Source organism: Coturnix japonica, chromosome 9 (genome assembly GCF_001577835.2).
Source record: "Coturnix japonica isolate 7356 chromosome 9, Coturnix japonica 2.1, whole genome shotgun sequence".
Classification (NCBI taxonomy): Eukaryota; Metazoa; Chordata; class Aves; order Galliformes; family Phasianidae; genus Coturnix; species Coturnix japonica.
Window position 1 is genome coordinate 13,277,939 of NC_029524.1, and position 20,803 is coordinate 13,298,741.

The 20,803-nt window shown below is 41.1% G+C and overlaps 1 protein-coding gene across 6 annotated transcripts in view; it reads left to right on the forward strand.

Moving 5' to 3' along the window:
* The window catches only part of ARMC9 (armadillo repeat containing 9), a 49,943-nt gene that overhangs the window by 24,849 nt on the left and 4,291 nt on the right, over positions 1-20,803 (forward strand). For 4 of the 6 annotated variants that reach the window (XM_015871767.2, XM_015871766.2, XM_015871768.2 and 1 more), the window contains 11 exons: positions 207-330; positions 1,142-1,281; positions 2,069-2,145; positions 2,934-3,008; positions 4,042-4,132; positions 5,512-5,567; positions 9,750-9,854; positions 10,320-10,435; positions 13,609-13,733; positions 16,561-16,690; positions 20,595-20,767. In XM_015871767.2, coding sequence (XP_015727253.1) covers positions 207-330; positions 1,142-1,281; positions 2,069-2,145; positions 2,934-3,008; positions 4,042-4,132; positions 5,512-5,567; positions 9,750-9,854; positions 10,320-10,435; positions 13,609-13,733; positions 16,561-16,690; positions 20,595-20,767 — 1,212 coding nt within the window. The other 2 variants (XR_001557225.2, XM_015871770.2) reach the window with 2 other exon arrangements.

Below are 20,803 nucleotides of genomic sequence, written 5' to 3' on the forward strand. Positions count from 1 at the left end.
TGGGGACCTCTAATGCTGCGAGTGGGTAGAGTGTAGCTAGTCTGCTAGAACTCATTTGTGCAGGTTTGTTTGGGCTTTGGCACAACACTGTGTCTCTTCAGGAAAAAAAAATGGAGGTCAGTCCAGCTTAGTCTTCCAAGGAGAAGAAACTTCTCTGTCGTGCATCGGTATCTCAGCATCTGTTCTTTCATCGCTCTTTGCACCAGGTCGTCTCTACCTTTCTCAGAACCCGGTGTTGCTGCAAATGCTGGAGGAGAGACTGAAAGCTGAGGACAAGGATTCCCTTACATGGGAGAATGTTCTGGGGGCTCTGCAGAAATTCAGCCTCAGGTGATGAAAACACAGCATGCAGTGGTGACAGCAGGGGAGGAAATGCGGGCTAAGTTAGGCTCTGTTCAGGGAGGAAAGAAAAGCGCTCGATTTTCCCATAACAATCATCAGACCCTCTGATGGCTGATGAAAGCAATGTCATTTATTATGGAGGAGAACTCAGTTTTGCTGACTGAATTATTCTTGACTTCCTACCAGTTATCAAGACCTGAGTAAATGTGCATCTCCTGCTATAGCTCCGTGTGCTTTTATATGTGTTCCTTAACCGAGCAACTGTAGTGAAAGTCTTTTGGATTTGCTTCACCTAGATCTCCAGTAGATGAAACACATGTAGATGTGCTTTGTATGAGATTACGCACTGCTTCCTCACATAGTATCTTAGATGTATTAGAGATGAAATAGAATAAATCTTCATATCCTGCTGCTTGAAATCAGAAATTAGTCTTAGAGAAAGGGATTTTTTCATTAAAGCAATGTTTGATAGTACAGGTAAGTTTGAGCTTTGGGGCCCGGCAGCATTTTAGTGAAACAATCTTCTGAAAATTTCCAATCTTTATTACTTTTTAACAAATAACACTTCACCTTATAGAAGGTTAATGCCAGATACGTGGCATGAAGTACTTCCTTTTTCTTTTCTCAGTGTGGGGTAATGTGCTCACTTGCTTTCTTGCTTTGCTCACTTGTTGGCAAGCTAGTGTGTGGCAGGTAGATGAAGCAGGATTTTAATGCACTCATATTAGTTATAAATGTATTTAAAAGCTATTTATGTTGTGATTTGTTTTGTGTGTGTGTGTGTTGTGATCAATTCTAGACGTGCCCTGCAGTCAGCGATGATCAAGGATGGGCTCATTTTCTGGCTGGCTGATGTCCTGGCAGATACAGACAGCCTGTCTGATTACACACTAGAATATTCCATTGCCTTGTTCATGAATCTTTGTTTGAGGAGTGCAGGTATGTTACATTTTGAGCTACTGTTTTATTCTAAGGAATGAATAGGGAAGATTCTGGGACCTGGTACTGATATTCCTGGATTCTTCAAAGTGACCATAAGTAGTAGCAGAAATTCACATAACCAGTGACATTTGCTTGTTATAAGCACTACTTTTGAGCAGATCTCTTCCTGAAGAATCCTAAACTGTGGAGATGAGCTTGTCCAAATTCAATGGGACTCTCCAAGATTTTGTTCCTTTTTTAGATCCAGCTTGTGAGGACTGCCATTCTTCCGTTCCAGGTCTGCTTCTCAAAGGGTCCTTGATACTTGTATGAGAGATTTGTTTGTATAAACGGAAGTCAGAACTAACTTGATCAATACTGAAAAGAGTTTACCCTGCAGCATGTGGACTGGAATGCTTGCAGGCAACATTTTGACAGTGCAGAGATTCCACATAGGAATACAATGTTCTTGTCTATGCCCGAGAGGTTTAAAAGAAGCTTAAAATAAATTCCCTCTTAAAAATGAAAGTAAGACAAGGATGAAAAAGTGGCTGCCTGGTATAAGCAAAATAACACCTTTGTTAAATCCCTTTGTGTTGCATCCTGTCCACGATTACCATTGCATAACTCTGAAGCAACTCCACTGATTTCAGCTCAGTTACGTTGTGCAACATTTGGAAGGAACAAGGAATAATATTGCTCTGTGTAAATGAATTACGTTTAGTATTGATTTTGAGAAATTCTTAAGAAGCTTGCTCTGATCTGTTTGTTTTTTCAAGCACACTTATGCTTTTTCCCCTTGCAGGGAAGAAAATGTGTGCAAGGATTGCAGACCGTGTACTCAGAGTTCTCTCTGATCTTCTTGGCCATGAGAATCACGAGGTACTGTGCAGCAAACTTTGGGTTAGGAAAAAGTTGATATGGTAGATAGGCAGTATTTTGAGCAGAATTCTCTAGGTTGATTCCTTTATAATAATGTGAGGTGTCTTGGGACATCTGGTTAAAGCATAATATAAACTCTGGGTTCTCGCGGTTATATCACTTACTCCTTTTTCCAAGGTCTCAGCAGAGGATGACTGGGGATCTTAGTGCTCCAGCAGTGACTGGCGAGCACAAAGGGTCACAGAAGTACAATTAGACAGATCTAGTGGCTTTCACTGTCCATAGGACAAACTATTTTTGCTGCTGCTGAGGGACAGTGGCAGGCAGCATGGTAAGAGGATGTTCTGTGCTGCCACAGCTTTTATCATCCCACTTAAGGCTACAGCACATGAAGCCTGTCTACATTTATGCTGACACAGTCTTGTCCCAGTTTTTTGCCCTTTCCTATTTTTTTGTACTGTCACAAGTGCTTGTCAGAAACTGCCTTTTCTCCTGCTTTCCTCTCTCTTCTTTTCTTTTCCTCTTGGTGGCAGTGGGTTGGATCAGTTTGCAAGAATACATTTTCAAAACAGGAGGGGAGGTTTAGATAGTAGCACAGTGTACGTGGTGTCCTATAAAGAAAATCACTGCTTACATGGGAATTTTTGCAGGGGTAGGCAAGCTTGATTAAACTCTCTAAACATGATTATTCTGTTTCTTCACTCTTTAATTTTGGCTGTAGACTACTTGGCTGAATTTGAGAGTTTTTCTTAGTGATCCAACTACTGGCCAATATTTCTTCTTCTTAGATACAACCGTATGTGAATGGAGCACTGTATAGCATTCTCGCCATCCCTTCGGTCCGAGAAGAAGCCAGAGCAATGGTAAGCAGTAGTGCTTTCTATAGCACAGGGGTCAACTCATATGCTGAAGATGGCACACATGTGGGTACATGTCAGGTGATGTGTGGCAGGATTGTGAGGTAGGAAGCGTGGTATTTTGAGGACATCCACAGGAGGCCCCTCACCTTTCGTATACAAGCAGGTATAAATGTACTGAGCATTTTTGCCATATTCGCTGCATTTTTTTTCCCCAGAGGTGAAGTTCCAGCAGTGCAAAGGATTCTTTCTAGATTATAAATTGAAGGTATTATTTTAGAATACTGATGTCCATGTAGCACTTCGTAAACTTCTATTTCCTCCCTGTAGTAAACTTGTTCTGCACCAGCAAAAAGCCAGTAAGGGAATGTGTTCCTCTTGCTACTTTTTTTTCCTGCCTGGTCTAGGTATAGTTAGCTGGGGAGAGCAGGCAGATTTTCCTGGAACTTGGAATTGAAAGAGCCTAATGGTAACAAACATGCTTTGATGGGAGCTGGAGGAAACTGTTCCTTCCTTTATACCTTAAGGACTGATCTAGAGAGTCATAAAGACATAACTGCTGTCAGATGTTTTACTTAGGAGAGCACAGGGCACTGGATGTCATCTTCAGTGATTACACACACACAACATCAAGCCTGTAAGGACCACTAAGAAAGAAACTGGGTTTAGGAAAAGGCTGAAGATGATCCTGCTTTTGATTTTCCTCCTCTGAACTTTGCATGGTTTTCTGTGAATGCAAATTTGCCCTTTTCTGTTGACTGCTGTGCTGACATCTGAGTTGAGAAGGCAGAAGCAGAAGATCTATTAAAAACTGCTGGTCATCACAGATACTTCTATGTTTAAATCTAGAAGGGGTCCAGATGGTGTATTTCTTTTATTTTGGGAGTGTATGGGCAAAAAAGAGTGCTTGGAGCGGAGCACAGTGGCTTGTTTCACACTGCCTGTATTTTTCCCATCAAAACAATGACATTTTAGCTGACAGATCTGTCACTGTGGTCATGTGAAATACTAATCTTACAATGTTTTCCCCTCTGCCCAGGGAATGGAAGAAATTCTACGCTGCTTTCTCAAGGAAGGAAATGCAGAGATGATCCGACAGATTGAATTTATTATCAAGCAGCTCTATTCAGGTCAGAAGAACAAATGCAGCTATCTGAGCTGTAAATCTTCACAAAAGCTATAAGAAGGCTCATGTTTTTATTTGGCATTGAAACTCCCACAGAGTGACAGTAATGTGATGGTCTGAGAGAGGGTGAATAGTGAATGTCAGGATTTGATATGTTTTAAAACTGACTTTTGTGTTGGGAATATAAAGAGGGAATAATAGACTTCATAGGTCTCAATCCTAGAGTTTGGGGACTGTAAACAAAATGACCTTGACTGCTTTCTTTCATACCAGTGGCCTCCTAAAGACCTCTAGAGATTGGTGTCAGCTAAAAATATGCAGGTGATACAAACTGTAAAATGAACTTTAGTTACTGTCTCTGCTTGTCTCTCACCCTGTAGAGAAGTGTAGCTCTGCATTCCGAAGTGGCTCACTGTGAACAGGGGGCTGAGACCCTCCACTTTAGGGAGCATGTTGGTTGGTTGCAGGAGTCATAGGGGCTGTGGTAATACAAAGTGTGGGAAGGTGGAATATTTGTTTTGTTTTCTGTTTCCAGTGGCAGAAAGGGAGGCAGAGGAAGGAGAAAGCAAATAAGGAAAAAGAGGTTAATCCTAATGATGTATATTACTGTATGATGAAAGTAGAACAAGTCTGTCTGCTTTCTTCTAGAAAAAGACAGCATATCTTTCGTTCCTTTGCAAGGGAACAAATATAATATTTAAGCACCATGTTGCTACTGTGCAATATTTGTTCACCATGGTTACACAATCACTCCTCTCCTACCTGTGAGAATGGCGTTTTTATAAAGGGCATGTCAGATAGATTGGTGAAAGTTGAGAATAAAGGTTCCCAGGATAAGCCTGGATGCTTTTTTCTAAGAGGTCAGTTTATCCACATGGTTGTTGGTATTTAACAATGTCATTGATGGTTTTTTGCTTGTTGCTGTTGATATTTTTTATGGTGTTTTGGTGTTCTGTGTCCCTCTGTGTTGCACAAGGGTTACAGTAAGTTTTCTACACAAGTCTATGATTTTATTTGTGAACAGTGTAGTAATGAAGCGCTTGTAGAGAGCAGTGGAATCTTCACTAAAAGTTAGTTGAAAAATTAACAGCTTTGCAAGTGAACACTTAGATTCACACATCTCATCAGAAAATATGCTGGGGCACCACTGTGGGATGTGTGAGAGAAGCACCATTCCAGAGTGCTTCTGTTTCTGCCTTTTTTTCCTGGATAAGAATTGTTTCTGGCATACCTTATAGGGGCAAACAGTTCCAATAGATGTCCTGAAAGAAATGGCACATCTGTAAGAGAAGCAAGCTGAATCATATTGCTCCAAAAGAGAGACAGGAGATTCTGTTAAGCTGGATGTGAGCTCTTACACAGTTTCATTTTTCTTCTTACTAGAAGAGCCATTAAATGACAATATTGTGTCTGATGATGAAGAGGAAGAAGAGGATGAGGTAAGTCACGAAGGCCCTCTGATATCTTTTAGAGACATCCTTCATCCTCTAGATAGAAAGTATCCTTACCAATAAGCCAGATCTTGTTTATTCCATTGAGTTGGTTTTGTTTCGTTAAAGTTCTCTTTGATCGCCAGGGTATATTAAACAAGAAAATTCGATCCATTGCCATTACATTTTTTCCATTTTAAGTCCTACTCTTTTATTTTGATACCTCTGCAATAAATAAAATATCATAACTTGCGATAGGTAAAGAGATGAGTTATCATAGCAGTCAAAGTCTCACTTTCAAAGGAAGCACACAGCCTAGTGTATCACTAGAATAGTTTATGGAAAGATTGATCACTTTATTTTTCTTTTAAGGTATCATTGCTTGTTTATCGTGTGACAGCTTCTTTTGGCACAAATGTGTGCAATAAGTTGTATGTTGTGAGGGAAAACCAAAATTCCACATTTGCAAAGAAGTGCCATAAAGTGAGGGAAAAAATGAAGATAGGAAGTATCAGAAATGCTACAATAGTGAAAGCTGCTTAGCTGTGTATTTCCAAGTCTTTTAATAAGCATTTTTTGTATTGATCATTTTACTTCAGCATTTTTTAAGAAGCTGCCTATGGAGGAGTAATAGGATCCCAGGTTTGGAAGCATGCATTGTGTTTGTTATTTCATGATCCCATAGCAAGGAGGTCAGATTGCATTACCTACAGTTGCTGCGTTGCTGTATAAGTGCATAGGAAGGAGGATTTGAAAAAGTGCTGTATGTGCAGCTTACACTGGGAGCTGTATCTGAGTGAAATCTATTATATGGCACTTCTCAAGAAGTCTTTCCATAGAACCTTGGAATACTGTTTGAACTACATGTATTCACACCAAAGAAGTTGGTGACATTGAGAGCCAATGATCTCTACTAAACGTTCTTGTATTATAAATATCAGCGGGGAACATTTTTACTGAGAACTGAGTTTACAGACAAAGAGTGAGATTTTGGCCTGGACTGACGAGAGTGTAAGTCCAAGCCTGTTGTGTCAGTGTTTGCTAACTTGTTGCACATTAATGCTAATGAACAGTGACAATCCTGTTACACTTCAGAAATTGCCGCTGCTGCAGGATGTTGAGCATTTTTCAAACGTACTTTGAACCCGTTACATTGTGAAAACAGAGAAAAATGTAAATATGTTGTAAAAGGTGTGGTGTGCTCACAGCCAGCACTGAGCTCAGCGCCCTGCAGGATCTGCCAATGTAAAGCCATGTAATCTTTTATCTTCTTGTATATTATTTAGCTTTTGTGTTGTGATGCCTTCCCCTGATTTTAGAGCTGTGTGGCACTCGTAGGTTTAGGGCTATGTGGAAATTTTAATTAAGTCAGCTGTCTCTCTTCTTAATGGCTTCAGTGAACTGTACTGTGCTTTTTTCTAATCACATTGCTGTAATTTTTTCACCTCCTGCTGTTCTGAAGTGAGTTTTCAGTTCTTCCCATTCCTCCAACCCGAAATCAGTGCTTGATGTGCAGGTGGCCTTTCCAGGGATTAATATTAGAACTTTTTCATTCATTACACTGCTTTGCACCCCTTAACTGACATTTCAAGGTTTTGAGTGTCTTCAGTGTTTTGCAAGGATCCAAGGTTGTGATATTTTCCCTTGAATACTGGTGCACATATTTGAAGGCTACTGTGATCTGTTGTGAAAGCACAGAGATAAGGAGGCCCTTCATGAAAGCTGTGGCTTTGGATTGTGTGGTAGCATTGCATGTTTTCATCGACTGATTGATTGATTTTTCTGCTGCTCTTGGGAATGAAAGGATTTCTCCTATTCACTTGTGTCCCTTGGACAAGTTGCTGCTGTTCTCCATCCCAACCAAGGTTCCAGGTCAAATCAATTTGAGATGTGTTTTTACCACTGAACCATCATGTGATTATAACAGGCCTCGGTCACTCCTTGTTTTACTCAAAAAATAACAATAGGCTTTTGAAACAAAGAAGTGCCTGATTTCAGTTTTGCACCAGCTTTGCGATTATGTTCAAAAGAAAAACTCACATTTGGGCAATTCTACAACTGCTACCAACGTAATGTTGATTGTGGTGAGTTCTACAATCCTCATTGCTGCTGGGAGCTGTAATTCTGTTCTGTTACGTGTAGACCTGCTTTGTTAGTCTATACTTAGAAAACGGTATGCAAACAGCGTGGCAGCGAAAGGGTATATGAAACTCATGATGTTGTGTTCTTAACTAAGCAAAGGAAGATTTGTTGTCTCACTGCCTCAACGCTTGAGGCCCTTTTGTATTTTGGAAATGCTGGGAGTTATTGTTCTTTGGGGCCCTGTGATAACATCTGGTATTGTGATCTGACAGCAGAAAGTTTTGGAAGGCTTTGGCAGAAGTCTTGTCTTGATGTCATGCTTAAAAACTACTGCAGACAAATGTCAGTATATGGCCATATATTGACAATTTAGTGACATACATTCAGATGATCTGCTGGTATGTTGATGATTTGCTCCGTACCAATTTTCATACCCTCACAACTTAAGAAACAGCAAAATGAGTCTTTTATCCAATTTTTACCTCCTTTTTTATTGTTTCCAAGAGCATGCAAAGCATCTCCATGCTGTTGCTATTACCTTTCCTGGTTTCTTGTGTTGCTGTTTTTGTTTATTTCACTTTTGCCTGCATCTAATTTAGAGCTGTTCAATTCTTTTGGCTTTGAACATATATTGTAATAACTGCTTTCTCCAGGCACCATAAATCATTCGTTACAGATGCAGCTAAGAGACATACGACCATTCAGAACTACAGAAGGTCTGATATGAAAATGGTGGGGGAAGGAAAACCTAGCAAACCATTTCATCACTTCTACCACTTCCCCTCCCCAAAAATACAAAAGAAAGCAAAAAAGCAAAGAACCATCAATGTGCAACTGGAATAGGGCTGCTACTACTTCTTTTTTTGTATTCATTTTTTTTTCTTCATTCCGTGTTTATTAATATTATTGTTATTTAGTGAAAAATAGTTAACACAAAACTTTCCCTAAGTAGTTGGATATTTGCTGTACAACTTGAATCTCAACACAGTATTTGTGGGATTCATTGCATCATGTTGGTTGATGATTGGACTAAATGACCTTACAGGTTGTCTCCAACCTTAACAATTCTACGATTATGATAAAGGGAACCCAGAGTTTTCCAGGTGATAAAACATGTCACCCAGCACAGTAGGCGAGGTGAGAACTAAGCACACCAAGCCAGTCCAAAGTTAAATACAACATGTAGGAAAAAGCTGGATGAAAGATCAGGGTGATGGCCTGTCTTTTTTGCGTAATGGGCAAGACTTCTGTCAAACATTCTTGAAGAAAACAGTTTGCTGTTGATGCTGCATTGTCATGCTGTCTAAAAAACTCCCAGCAAACTATTTATAAAGCTCATCTTTATAACTTCTTTTTTTGTGCTTAGGCACAGCATATGTGCTGTCTTTCTGTTTTGTTTGATACAGATGGTTGTTGGGCAGCTTACAGGTGTTTATCTGTGTTTTTTCATTGTCTGGCTTATTTCCCACACCTACCAACTTCTGAGCTGATTGTAGCGTATCTTTCCTTGGGAGAGGAAGGCAGATGGAACATTTCCCTGAGGTCCTGTACAACCTTATCTTAACAGTCTGGTGTCTCAGTAGTGCTTATGAAAAACTTAATATTTAATTCATATAGGGAAAATAATTATAGCTGGGGGAGGAAGACTCCAGTGTGGCTGAGAAACAGCATCAGGCTACACTTTTCAGTCTGTACTGCATAACTAAGTTGGATGTATGACCAGATCTGTAAAAACTACGAACTTCATAGCAGCTGCTTGTTAGGGAAAGAGCCTTTCTTAGGTCGAGGAACAATTCTTTGAGGCTGGAAATTTTAAGGATGACAACTTTTGAATTGCAAACCATGCTTTCTGCTGAATAATTTTTTGGAGGTAGGGGTTGATCTTTCTTCTCTCAAGATTCTCGAGTTTCTGATTATATCAGAAGCTTCGGTGAGCTTGTATCTGGATGTCTGCCTTTTTGAAAGAAATTAACTGTACATTACAATTTACATGTGCAGTACTGTCTGGAAAGTACATACCGTTTAAGTGACTACTGAAGTGAAAAGCAAATTGGAAACGAAAACTTCTTTGGAACCTGAGCTCAAATAATGTGCGTGTTGCTGTTGCAGGAGGACCATGACATCATGGAGGCTGACCTGGACAAAGATGAGGTTTTACAGCCTCAACTGGGAGAGCTTACAGGAGAGAAGCTGTTGACAACTGAATACTTGGGAGTGAGTACCACTTCTCACCATCCTGAACTAAGTGAATTTGCTGGGTTAAGTGTTTAGTTTCAGCAGTTTCATTGCCTTCTAAGATCATTCTGTCTTCAATCTGTTATTTTAAAGGATAGGTTCTACCTGCATGGCAGTCTTTCACTGTTTTTCTTAGCTGTAGTTCAGAATTAGTGTAAGTTTGAGAGCAGTAGTTACCCCTTCATGAGAGGTGGTCAGGCTGCAATTTAATAAGAAACTGAAGGCAGTATTGGGGTTCTAGTGCTAGATCAGTCTGGTTATGGTGGTGATGGAGATGACCTGAGGTAAGATATCATGGATCCCATAGTGATCCCAGGGAGCTATATGTCATGGCATTGAATCATAACTTGTCTTCAATGTCACATTTCTATAGAATGCCTTCGGTTACCTTTCTTCTCACTGTCTTCTCTCTGTTTTTCCATTTCTTTATTACTCATGTCTCAGATAATGACTCATACTCCAAAAACCAAGAGGAAGCTGTTTCCTGGTGTCCATCAGAGTATAGACGAGCCTCTCCAGAGACCTGTGACGCCACGTTATCACAGAACTGTGTACCCAACGTAAGTTGAAATGCATGAGACAAAGTTGATTTTTTTNACATCTTAAAAAGCTAACAAATGCTTCCCACTCCCAGATAAATAAAATCTCCGTACTTGGAAGTGCATTGCCGTTGTCATTCTTTAAAGATCACTTCAAAATAGAACGGAGAATGCTGCAGGCAGAGAAATATCCGTTGGCCGACGTCACGTAATTTAACAAGCTGAACAAATGTTTGCTGATCAGTTTGATTTAAAGTTGCGTTATATCCCTTGCGTTCATAATCCTTTCTTCTTCTTGCAGTGTGTTCTGTTTGTAGCTGGAATGGGGTGTGTAAAATGCCTGGGATTGTATCAGCTCAGAATTCTGAACACCTTCCCATGTCATTCCTCTGCTGCTTTTTGCTTCCACATTTGTATTTTCAATTTTTTTAAATACATTTCTTTCACATTTTAGTGTGGAAGGTCCATACAGACAACAGAAGACTGACTGATGTGGGCAGTAGTTGCACATGTGTAGCTGAGTCTGACCTAAGCTTGCTGTTGTGGATGGGGAGTGATTCCCACTTTATCTTGCCTGTGTTCATTCCCACCACTATCTTGGAACAGCATTTGAACAAGCAAGTGATCTGACTCAGAGCCCTCCTGCTTCACCAGAAACACTTCTTTTCAAATGGGATTATGTTGATTTATGTAACCCGAGTCTCAAAATGGACAAGTGTAACATAGGAGATTTGGGGATGAAAAGAGTTCAGGAAATGTCTCATAAATAAATAAGTAAATAAGTAAATAAATAGGGAAAGTGAATGAAATGCACACATCCAAATGTTCTTTTTCTGCCTTGGCTTCTGCAGAGTCTTGCACAGTCTTGATTTATTTATTTTTTTCTGACTGCTAGCCTGGAAAGAATGACCTGTGTTTGAGTATGGAGCCTGCTCCTGCATGGTGTAGCCTGGATGCTGATTTGGAGTTGGCGTCATTTCCCACAGTCATCAGCTTTTGTACCATCTCAGTGTGCAGAGCTTTGGCAAGCCCTCTCCTTCTTCCTGTATATTAAGAGAGAGAGAGTGCGTGTGTGTGTGTGTGTGTGTGAAGAAAACACCATCTAATTTAAACAAACTTGTAGCATAGAGATTAGTTTATCTTTTTTTCTGCAGTCCTGCAAAACAGCTGCGTGCCTTAGAAGTCTAAACTGATTAAATACAGTGCCACATCATCGTGGGGTCTGTGTTCAAGGTCCCACTTCCCCTGCACGGTGTTTTTCCCAGAGTGGACTAGAAGAACTGGACTGACTGCGGCACCAGCTGTTAACGTAGCCCTACTTAACATTTGGTTTATTTAGAAAGTATTAGAAAGTGCTTTTCAAGAGTAAATCTTAATTACTACTGGAGTGTCTTGAGCATTACATTCCTGCTTTAGAAGTGGAGTGGAAAACAGGCACATGAAGATGATGCGACTTTCCAAAGGGAAAAAAACAGGTCAAATCAGGGGAAATAGTTGTTATTTCCCGATGCAGTGTAGTGCATTACAATTTATTATCAGGAATCTCTAGAAATGATCAAATGCCTCCTTTGTTTTTTTTGCACCATCTACCTGGGTAATATGTTTGCTTAACAGTATCCTGGGATTATCCAAGTGATGCTGGTGCTGTGTTCTATCAAAACATGAACCTCCTTATCAACGCCTCCCCAGCCTCTGTAATGCAGCTTCAGGTCACTGCTAGTTGCAGAATAAAACCACTTTTCTACACATCTGTGTGCAAGAAAATGGCATCAAATGAGCACACTTGAACTAGATTTTGTTCAGAAACGGATACACTTTGGTGGCTTTGTGCCTTTCTAATTCTAATAAGAATTGACTCACTAGAATGAGAAATACTCAAATAGGAAGCCTTGCAAGAACGTGACAATACAAGTAGTGAAATCTTATCTGCCTTAGTTTGAAAGCAATATCTGAAGTGGATGTATTTCATATTTTAAATGTTTTAGGTGGCTCACATTCCCATCAGAATGGGTGTCACTTCCTACTCTCTTGTGTAGCATATTTACATAGGAGCAATCCAGGGCAATTAATTGGAATTACCTGAAAAGTTTGACTCTGCAGAAAATATTTAAGAGACTCGATACAGCATATTTCATCTTTAAAACGTGATGAAAGAGAATGCTGTTAATGGAGGTACTATAATGTATCTTTGAGTTGTTGGTTCATACCTCAAAAAAAGAAGAGGGGGTTTTCTGGTGCTGAATAGGAGTATTCACAGAGAAAATCAATGCAGAAGAGCTACTGCACGTGGAGCTGATATTCCATGCTGTTTTTTCTCTGACTTCCTGGCACAGACAAGTCTCTGGTTATTTCAGATGAATTGTCATGGGATCCCTGTATGGACAAGCTCTTGCTTTATGGGGAGCCAGGAAATACTGCAAGGCTGCTTTTTTTCCTTTCCCTCCTCTCCAAAGCCTCACTGCTGAGATCACTGGAGGGGGACTGAGCTACTTAATATTCTGCTAGCTGTTTCCTTAGAAACTGGTTTAGCTGTGAAATCATTAACTGCCTCCTTGGAATGCTCCCTTTCTAACTAGAAATGTAACCTAATTGCCTTAACCTGCTATTGGGCAGGGAAACTTTCTGCGTCTGCCCATTTCTTTTCATGGTTTTCACACCCTTCTCACTTCTTGGGTTTTATTGCTTATTAACAAGCAACCTTGTTCATTTTCTTGTCTTCAGCTGCTTAGATTTCTCACTGATCCACCTAACTCAGGAAATCTGCAGTTCTACGCCCTACCTCCTTTAAATGAGTGTTGCATATTGCTCTCTATAAAGTGAAATCCTCGACATATTCAGGAGCAGAACTTAAATGCATGAAAAAGCTGAGAACTGGAGACCTCACAGGCCTACTGCTGCAGGATTTAATTTTTAAGTGTCATGCTGGTATTTTGGGTCTTCAGACTGTAAGGAGGTACAGTTTCCTTTCCTTGGCTCTTTATTGCTGTAGGAAAAAATGTTCCTTCCAAATACGTCCAACATCAGCTGGTCTGGGGAAGCTACAGTTGTGCAGTTAAATTATGGCCTTGGCGCTAGTTTGCTATGTGAAAAACACTTGTTTTAATTTCTTGTATCACAGGCAATTTGAAGAAAATACAACTTATGCTCAGGTAACTGCAAATATTCATCGTCCTGCCTTCTCCTTTCTCCTCCAGGCCAGAAAACGATACCATTTCTTGTCACGATAGGGATGAAAAGCCCCAGTCTCTGCTGAGTGATTCTCCTCCTGTCTGTGCTAGGAGTGGCTCCGGCATTGCTGACCTCTGCGCTTCCTCTTCATGTAAGGAAATTGTTGGTGTCTGTCTTGACTGGGGCAAGCATTTGGGGCCCAATGTGTGTTGTCGGTTTGTTAGTTGTTATTTGCAATGTAGCCTTGGAGCATACCCTCTGTTTGGGGCAACCTGTGAGACCCTGGGACCACATTCAGCTCCAACTGAATGAACACTGCAGAAGGTGATGTGCGCTCAGCAGACACTAATGGTCTCCACTGCATCTCTCCATCTCCCTTCCTGAGGAAGGGTCAGGGATCATACCCAGGGTTTCCAACACACTAAGTGGATTTTCTTTCACTCCGTGACGTCCTCTGCCCAGGGAAAGAGCCGCAGCCCAGATACTGTGCACTTCCCAACAGGCAAAGCCACTTACTTGATCAAATATACCCTTGTTTAGATCTAAATGAATTACTGTGTGCTGGCACCTGCGGGCTCCATTGGCCAGACCTCTACAAAAGTCAAGGCAGCTGCAGTTATCTACTTCATTTTGCAACTGCGACCATAAAAGCTTGTGGAGGATGGGAAACTCTGTGCTGTGTAGCTGCATTGTGTGGGTGATGCTGCTAAAGATTCTGTCCTTGCAACTTGTGCTGAAATCAGTGCACACTCAGCTGGACCTGAGAGCTCAGAAGCATGTGATGGAGTTTAACAAGTTATAGGCTTCTGAAATTCTTCTTCTGATCTAATATCCACAGGATCATGCAACTTCTGATGTGACTGTTCCAACCTGTTTGCAGGGATTCGCTATCATTTCCAATTAGAGTTTTAAGGCAAAATGTTCTGCAAACTTAAATAAAGGATGTTGCAGCACATCTAGTACAGAATTACCAATAAGTTCAGACAAAAGCCTGCCTTTACTGAAAAATATGCTTTGAAGCAGTCAAGAAATAACATCGCTTTTTTCTCTCCCTTCTTGTTTTTTGCATTTCCTAGAGGAAATGAAAAAGATTCTGAGAAAAGTAACCAAGGTCTTGCAGACAGGAATCCATTTGCATAATGCCTAGAGCTGATAAATATAACGTGCTGAAAGGCCACAATAGAAGCAGATGAAGCTCCTGTTTGAGCTGGGCATTTGGGTTCTTGCTGTTGTGCAGGAGTGAGAGCTGCTGTCCTTGAGTCTAGTTTTATGCAGTAGCCGTGCTCGGTGTAGCAAAAGCCTGCTCTACGGGGAGGTCAGCTGGCCAGTAGCATGCTGGTTTGACAGCTTCACTATATAGAAGGAAAAGAAACAGAGTTGTCAATATGCTTTGTAAAGAAAATTAACGAAAACAGGTACAAAATGTGCTGCTAGTTGCTGTTTTAAAGCGTGTTTGGATGTCATTTCCAAAGCATTACACAGCCACCAGGAGCCAGCGTGCCTTCTGAACCACGTCTTGATAATATCTTGCCAGTGAAATGCATTCACTGACCTCTGTCTCCTTATCTGTGCTGCTGATGGTATCTGGTTGATTGCTTGTAGAGATTTGTGGGGAGGCTTACACAGGGAATCTGAGCAAGTCAGCAAAGCAAATGCTAATTTTTGAAGGAGAGAATGGATTTAATGCTTTCATGCTGAAGAAGATGCTGCCAACTTTAATGTCCTCATATTTTCTAAACTTTTTTTTTTGTATCCTCTGAAAAGGTTTTCTCGCTAGGAAGATAACTAGATTGTACTGCTTATAAAGGCTCTCACAATGCCCGGTCAAATGTCATTGCTATGAAATAGAATACGCAATTTTATGAGCTCTTGAGTATCAGGAAGCTGCTCACTTCAGAGTGTGTGTTTTTCAGCATCACACACAAATGCTTTGGTTTTCAAGGTTCCACGTGTTCCAGTCGTGAAATGAGTAATAAAAGACCAAGAGTGAAAAGAATAAAATAAAGGCTTTATGTGAATGGTTGATATCAAAAAGGTCACGTCTCAAGGAAGCAAAACTTAACATCAAGAAACCTCTCCTGTTTTCTATGTTGGCTGTGCCTGGATCTACTCACATGTTCTTGTGTTGCTTTCTCCTTTTTCTGATGCTGTCTGGGACCATTTTCCCATGTTATCAGTTTGGAAATGAGTCTATGATAGTAATTCTGACTCTTTGTCGTTGTTGTAGTTGTTATTTTATTTTTGCCTCCTACAAGCAGAAAGCTTGTGGACTAAAGATGAACCTTGGTCATCTTATTATGCTTACAGTGAATCCCAGACAGATTGTGTACTGGGTAGCCAAGTTTTTGCTTGAGAGGAGCCTGAACTGTATCCCTATCAGCATGTGAGCAAATAAACAGGAGGGCAATCTGTCCCAGGCATGGGAGGAATGTGGAGGACTGGAGCTAGGGATTTTCCTGCCCTCATATTGGATTTGCACATCTTGGTACTCTTCTGTTTCTCAGCAAGCTGACTGTCCTTCTGTTTCACATTACCACAAGGCAGAAGGTAACATTTATTTAACAAATGTAATAGACCTCAGTTCTGACAGAGGTGTTCTAAACACTTTTTTTTGCCTGCTGTGGGCTGCCTGTTGCTGTGGATATGGACAGACCAATGCAGGTGGTTGCTTTCCTGTGATTTTAGTAGGGTATCAGTTATTAGCTGATATATGGAGGTCTGCTTGCTCCTAGCCCATCACAAATGCAAAGTAAAGCTGCTTTGAAAAGGATCCAAGCATATTGTACTTTGCAGTTGTAAAGGGCTAGAAGCATGCACACATGCAGTTAGCTTGGCTCAGCTGATGAGCTGTAGAGCTCTCTGTGACAGTAACTCAGTAGCCTGCTTTTATCACAGCCTTTCTTTCACACAGCTTCTTGATTGTGTTTCAAGCAAACTGTCAAGAATTCCTCACTGAATTGTGTTTCCTTTTAAAACAGCAATTGAAACAAAGCCATCTAAAATATTCTCATCAGGCCGTAGGATGGATCGAAGTGTCGAAGCTGCTGATATCTTGTCTTCCCAGTCTACCGACTTCACCCACGACAAAGTGAATGGGCAGTCTCATAGGTATGATTTATCCAGATGAGTGTCTAAGATTGTGAGGGGAGCCTGAGGGGATTTACCAGCTAATTCCATGCTGCTGTGAAGACAATCTGTGAAGTCATTTGATGTATGATGTAGTCTGGTCTGAGACAGCTGTGGTAGTGCTCGCCAAACAAAATACCCTTAGCAGTGCCAGAGGCAGCCGTTCAATTTCTAAGCATCTGGTCCAGAATGGGAGAAACCTCAAGCAAGATGTTACTAATGAACATCACATGTATGCACAGCCTGGTTTTCTGCAAGTAAAACTTCCTGATTGCTTCCTTAGATGACTCTACTGTACCCCATGAAAAATCGTTGGAATAGTAAAGGTAGAGGTGTAGCTATGAAAAGAGGGCAGGAATTAATGTCCAGAAGAGAAATTAAGTATTTAAGTGGATATGCTGTGTTTAAACACGCTGAGTAGCTGGCATTGCTGACCACAGTCCCTGATGGTTTATTTCCTATGTAGGAAGAGCAAGGAAGTCAATATTACAGGCTCTCCCTGCAGAGGGTTTCAACCTCGTCTTGAAACAGTTTCTGTTAAAAGCAGAAAGGTCTTGCTTTCCTTCTCCTGTTCATACATTGAGCCCTCTCTGAGGTTTTTGTCATATGGAGGACAGTGATGTTATATCCTGGACGAGAGGTAGGAATTCATTAGGAATTGGACCAAAGTTTTTCAGGACCTGCATGTGTCCTTCAGACGTTAACGGCTTTTTCCTAAAGCTAATTTGATTGGGCCAAGTTTTAAACAGTGAGAGTATAGAAATGTTAAAAGCAAATACATTCCAAAAGTAAAACACAGAGTGGGTGGAGATGCGTTAAAGGTTTCACCGACTCTTCTCGGGTCAGGTTTTTCAGAGGGGCTTAATTACCTGTTAAAGCCCTAGCACTCCTGAGGACTGAGTTGTTTGCTTAGAGCTTTGTTTCTTTCTGGTGTACAGATGCTTATATTTATACACACATATATATAAACATATTCCAATTGTGCTGCTTCCATGGTGAGATCTGAGAAATAATAGACTGTCAACAAATTATCACTGTCAATCAGTTAAGTGCTGAATAGTCACACTATCCCAGCATTAATAGTTTCACTTCTGTGCTGCTTCTCTTAACAGTAGTTGAGCACTTACCTACAAATACAGACAGACCATGAGAATGTGGAGACCAAACTGTTTGTTTTGTGCTTTGGTGGATGGTGGGAGGTTATTTCTCAGGCTTCAGCTTGCAAGAGCTGATAAACAGGGAGTATCTTGCCCTCAGTGAGAGGCTGTGCTTCCCTGCAGTCATTATCCAGTGTTAAAAAGATATGTCCTCAATAATCTTGAATATTTCTGCATAAAAGTGTGTCTAAATCTCAGTAATATATTTCTAACCAAACTGATGCAGTACTGCAGGAGGAGATAATATCTCTTCATCTCATGCTTCCTCACCGTGCATGCAGTGATTGGTATTTACGGAAGCATCCTCAAGTTACAGATATTGGAATGCAGCCATTCACAGTCTGAGCAGAACATAGGGTTTTCTGTGTCAGGGTCTTTTGTTGATATGTTGGTGTTGCAATAGCTAGACCAGCCTTTTTATTCTTCCTTTTGTTCTTTCCTCCTTGGAAGCGTACTTTCATGTGCTTGCAAAGCAGGGTGAATTAATTAATCCTTGCTTTGGTCATATATCTACTGCCAGAGGTGCCTCCTTCCTACTACAGAAATACTGAGACCATCCAGAAAAGTTCAGTATGGGAAAAGGAGGGCTGACTCATGGAGATGCTGAGGTCACCACTAGTATTTCTCCTCTTCCTTGAGCAGTGTAAATTGGGAATTTAACTGCAGAGAGATCTGCAAAGTTACATTTGAAGTAAATCAGTCTGAGCTGCCCTACTAGTGGCACGTCTATCACATTTACTGTGTTTCTCTAGGAACAAATGGCTGCAACTGATGTAAACCAGACTGGCAGCTGCTTCTGCACTGTTGTTCTCTGCTGCATTTTGATCATGGGGCTTTGAGCAACCTGGTCTAGAGGGAGGTGTCCCTGCCTATAGCAGGGGGTTTGGAACTAGATAATCTTAAATGTCCCTTCCAACTCAAAGCATTTTGTGGTTCTTTGATTCCATGTAAGCACACAGATGCTTTGTGCTTATTAGCTAATAAAGCGTACATCTGTAGTAGACTTGAGTTTATGATGGAAGCTGTATTTCACTTGCTTCTGTTGGTCTTCGTGTATTGTTGCGGTAGGAGATGGAGTCGTTCAGTGACACCTGGGTACAGGGAGACTTGAGATCTTCTTTACGTCCTGTCAGAATACCAGCAGAGTATTCTTTGACCTTTACAGTGTTTGCTAGCAAGTTATTTCATATAACCCTTTCCAGATAGTTTGCAAATAACATGAGCCATCATACTGTGCCATTTTGCATTCCTTCTCTTCAATAAAGGCATTTCCAAATAACCAAGAATCTTATTTATGGCTCAAATACTGCTGTTGGGTCTTGCATTTTCATCTGTGTTAACGTATCTTAGTCCACATAAGATACCACATTGAAATGTATTGAAATGCAGCTCTTGAGCCTGAGTGGATAAAGCTGCAGACAAGCCATAACAATGAAACTGTTTGATGGAGGGAGACATTTAAAGTTGTGATTCACAGCTCAGGGTGAATCTCGCCCAGCTTTGTTTTGCTGCCATCTGCCACCTCCTCTTTTGAAATGGTGCAAGTTTAATGCTTGTCATACTCAGTGGAAGGTGAAGGGCTGCTGAGGTGGTTCTGAGGAAACGAGTTGGTGTCTGTCCCTAATAGTTAGCACATACGAATGCAAAATGCAGACAGTTAATGCTGCATCAAATATAAAGAAGCAAGGGCTGCCAGATCTCCCTGCAAGGTGAAGCAAGGAGTGGAATGGCTGATCATTGACTCAGCAGTGCTCCCGGGAGGGGGAGAGGGATTAAATGTCTTGAAAATCCCCTAATCACCCTCTGTGGTGCTCACAAAGGTTCTTTTGATGGAGCTAATAACACTGCCACGTTCCAAATAAAATTTTAATCACCTTCCTTTCGATGGCAGTTTTTATGGATCTCCTACTTCGACTCTGCTTTTATTTCCTTTTAATACAATGTGCTTCTTCATGAAGCTGTTATTTCGCTTTAATCTTTTCTCCCCTTAAGAGAAAATTGCCTTAGCAGAACCAACGTGAATATAGATTCGAAATTATGTTACAAACTTATATTTCCTGGTAGCTTTCACTTTTTGTATACCAGAAAAAACATATTCATGCTAAGGACTGGAAAGGACAGTGTGTCCTCATGTAGTTATGGGCTAAATCCTAAAGACTGGTATTCTTGCAGCATGTGCAGAATATGAAATAACAGCAGTGTTCTCAGTGTGAGTGAGGTACCTGTGTGCTTAGGGAATGTATTTTAGAGATACCACCACAGCTTTTCTTGCTTTTGACAAAAATTTTTTGGAAGATCTATGAACTTTGTCACAGCTGGGAGCCAACATGGCTCTGTGTCTGTCACTGTTGTGGCCTACAAGGATCATTCCTATGCACCCCTATATAGATTTTGCACCTCTGAACGAGTCTGTGTAAGATAAAGGTGATAGAAAACAGTCTGGACAAAACAAACTGAGTGTCTGCTACTTGCTTGTGGGGGACTTAGCTGAACAGGTTCAACCTTGTTGTCTAAAGAACAGGGTTTGGATAGAAGTGACACATCCATAGAGCTGGGGGCTGTGGTGGATGCATGCCCTGGGGTAGTACCTGCGGTGCCACCTTCCTCTCCGTTTGGTGGTCTCCCTGCATTTGGGGTGGGCTGGCATGCTGTCACTTGGTTTCACCTGGTTGCAGGCTTACTGTGCATATGTTTCTCTCCACGTTCTAACCCTTTTCCATGTTCTACAGCGAGTTTTCTTCAGCCTTTACCAGCAAACCTAAGATCCCTCGCACTCCTGAAATATACAGTGCCAGCCCCAGAAAGGGAAAGATCCCAACCATTGCCCCCCAGTTCTCTCAGTCTGGACCCCAACAAACGAGCCGTCCCAGCTCCTCAGGATCATCCACAAGGAGCAGACAGAGTAAGTGGAAACAGTCACTATTCTGCTTGTCAGCAC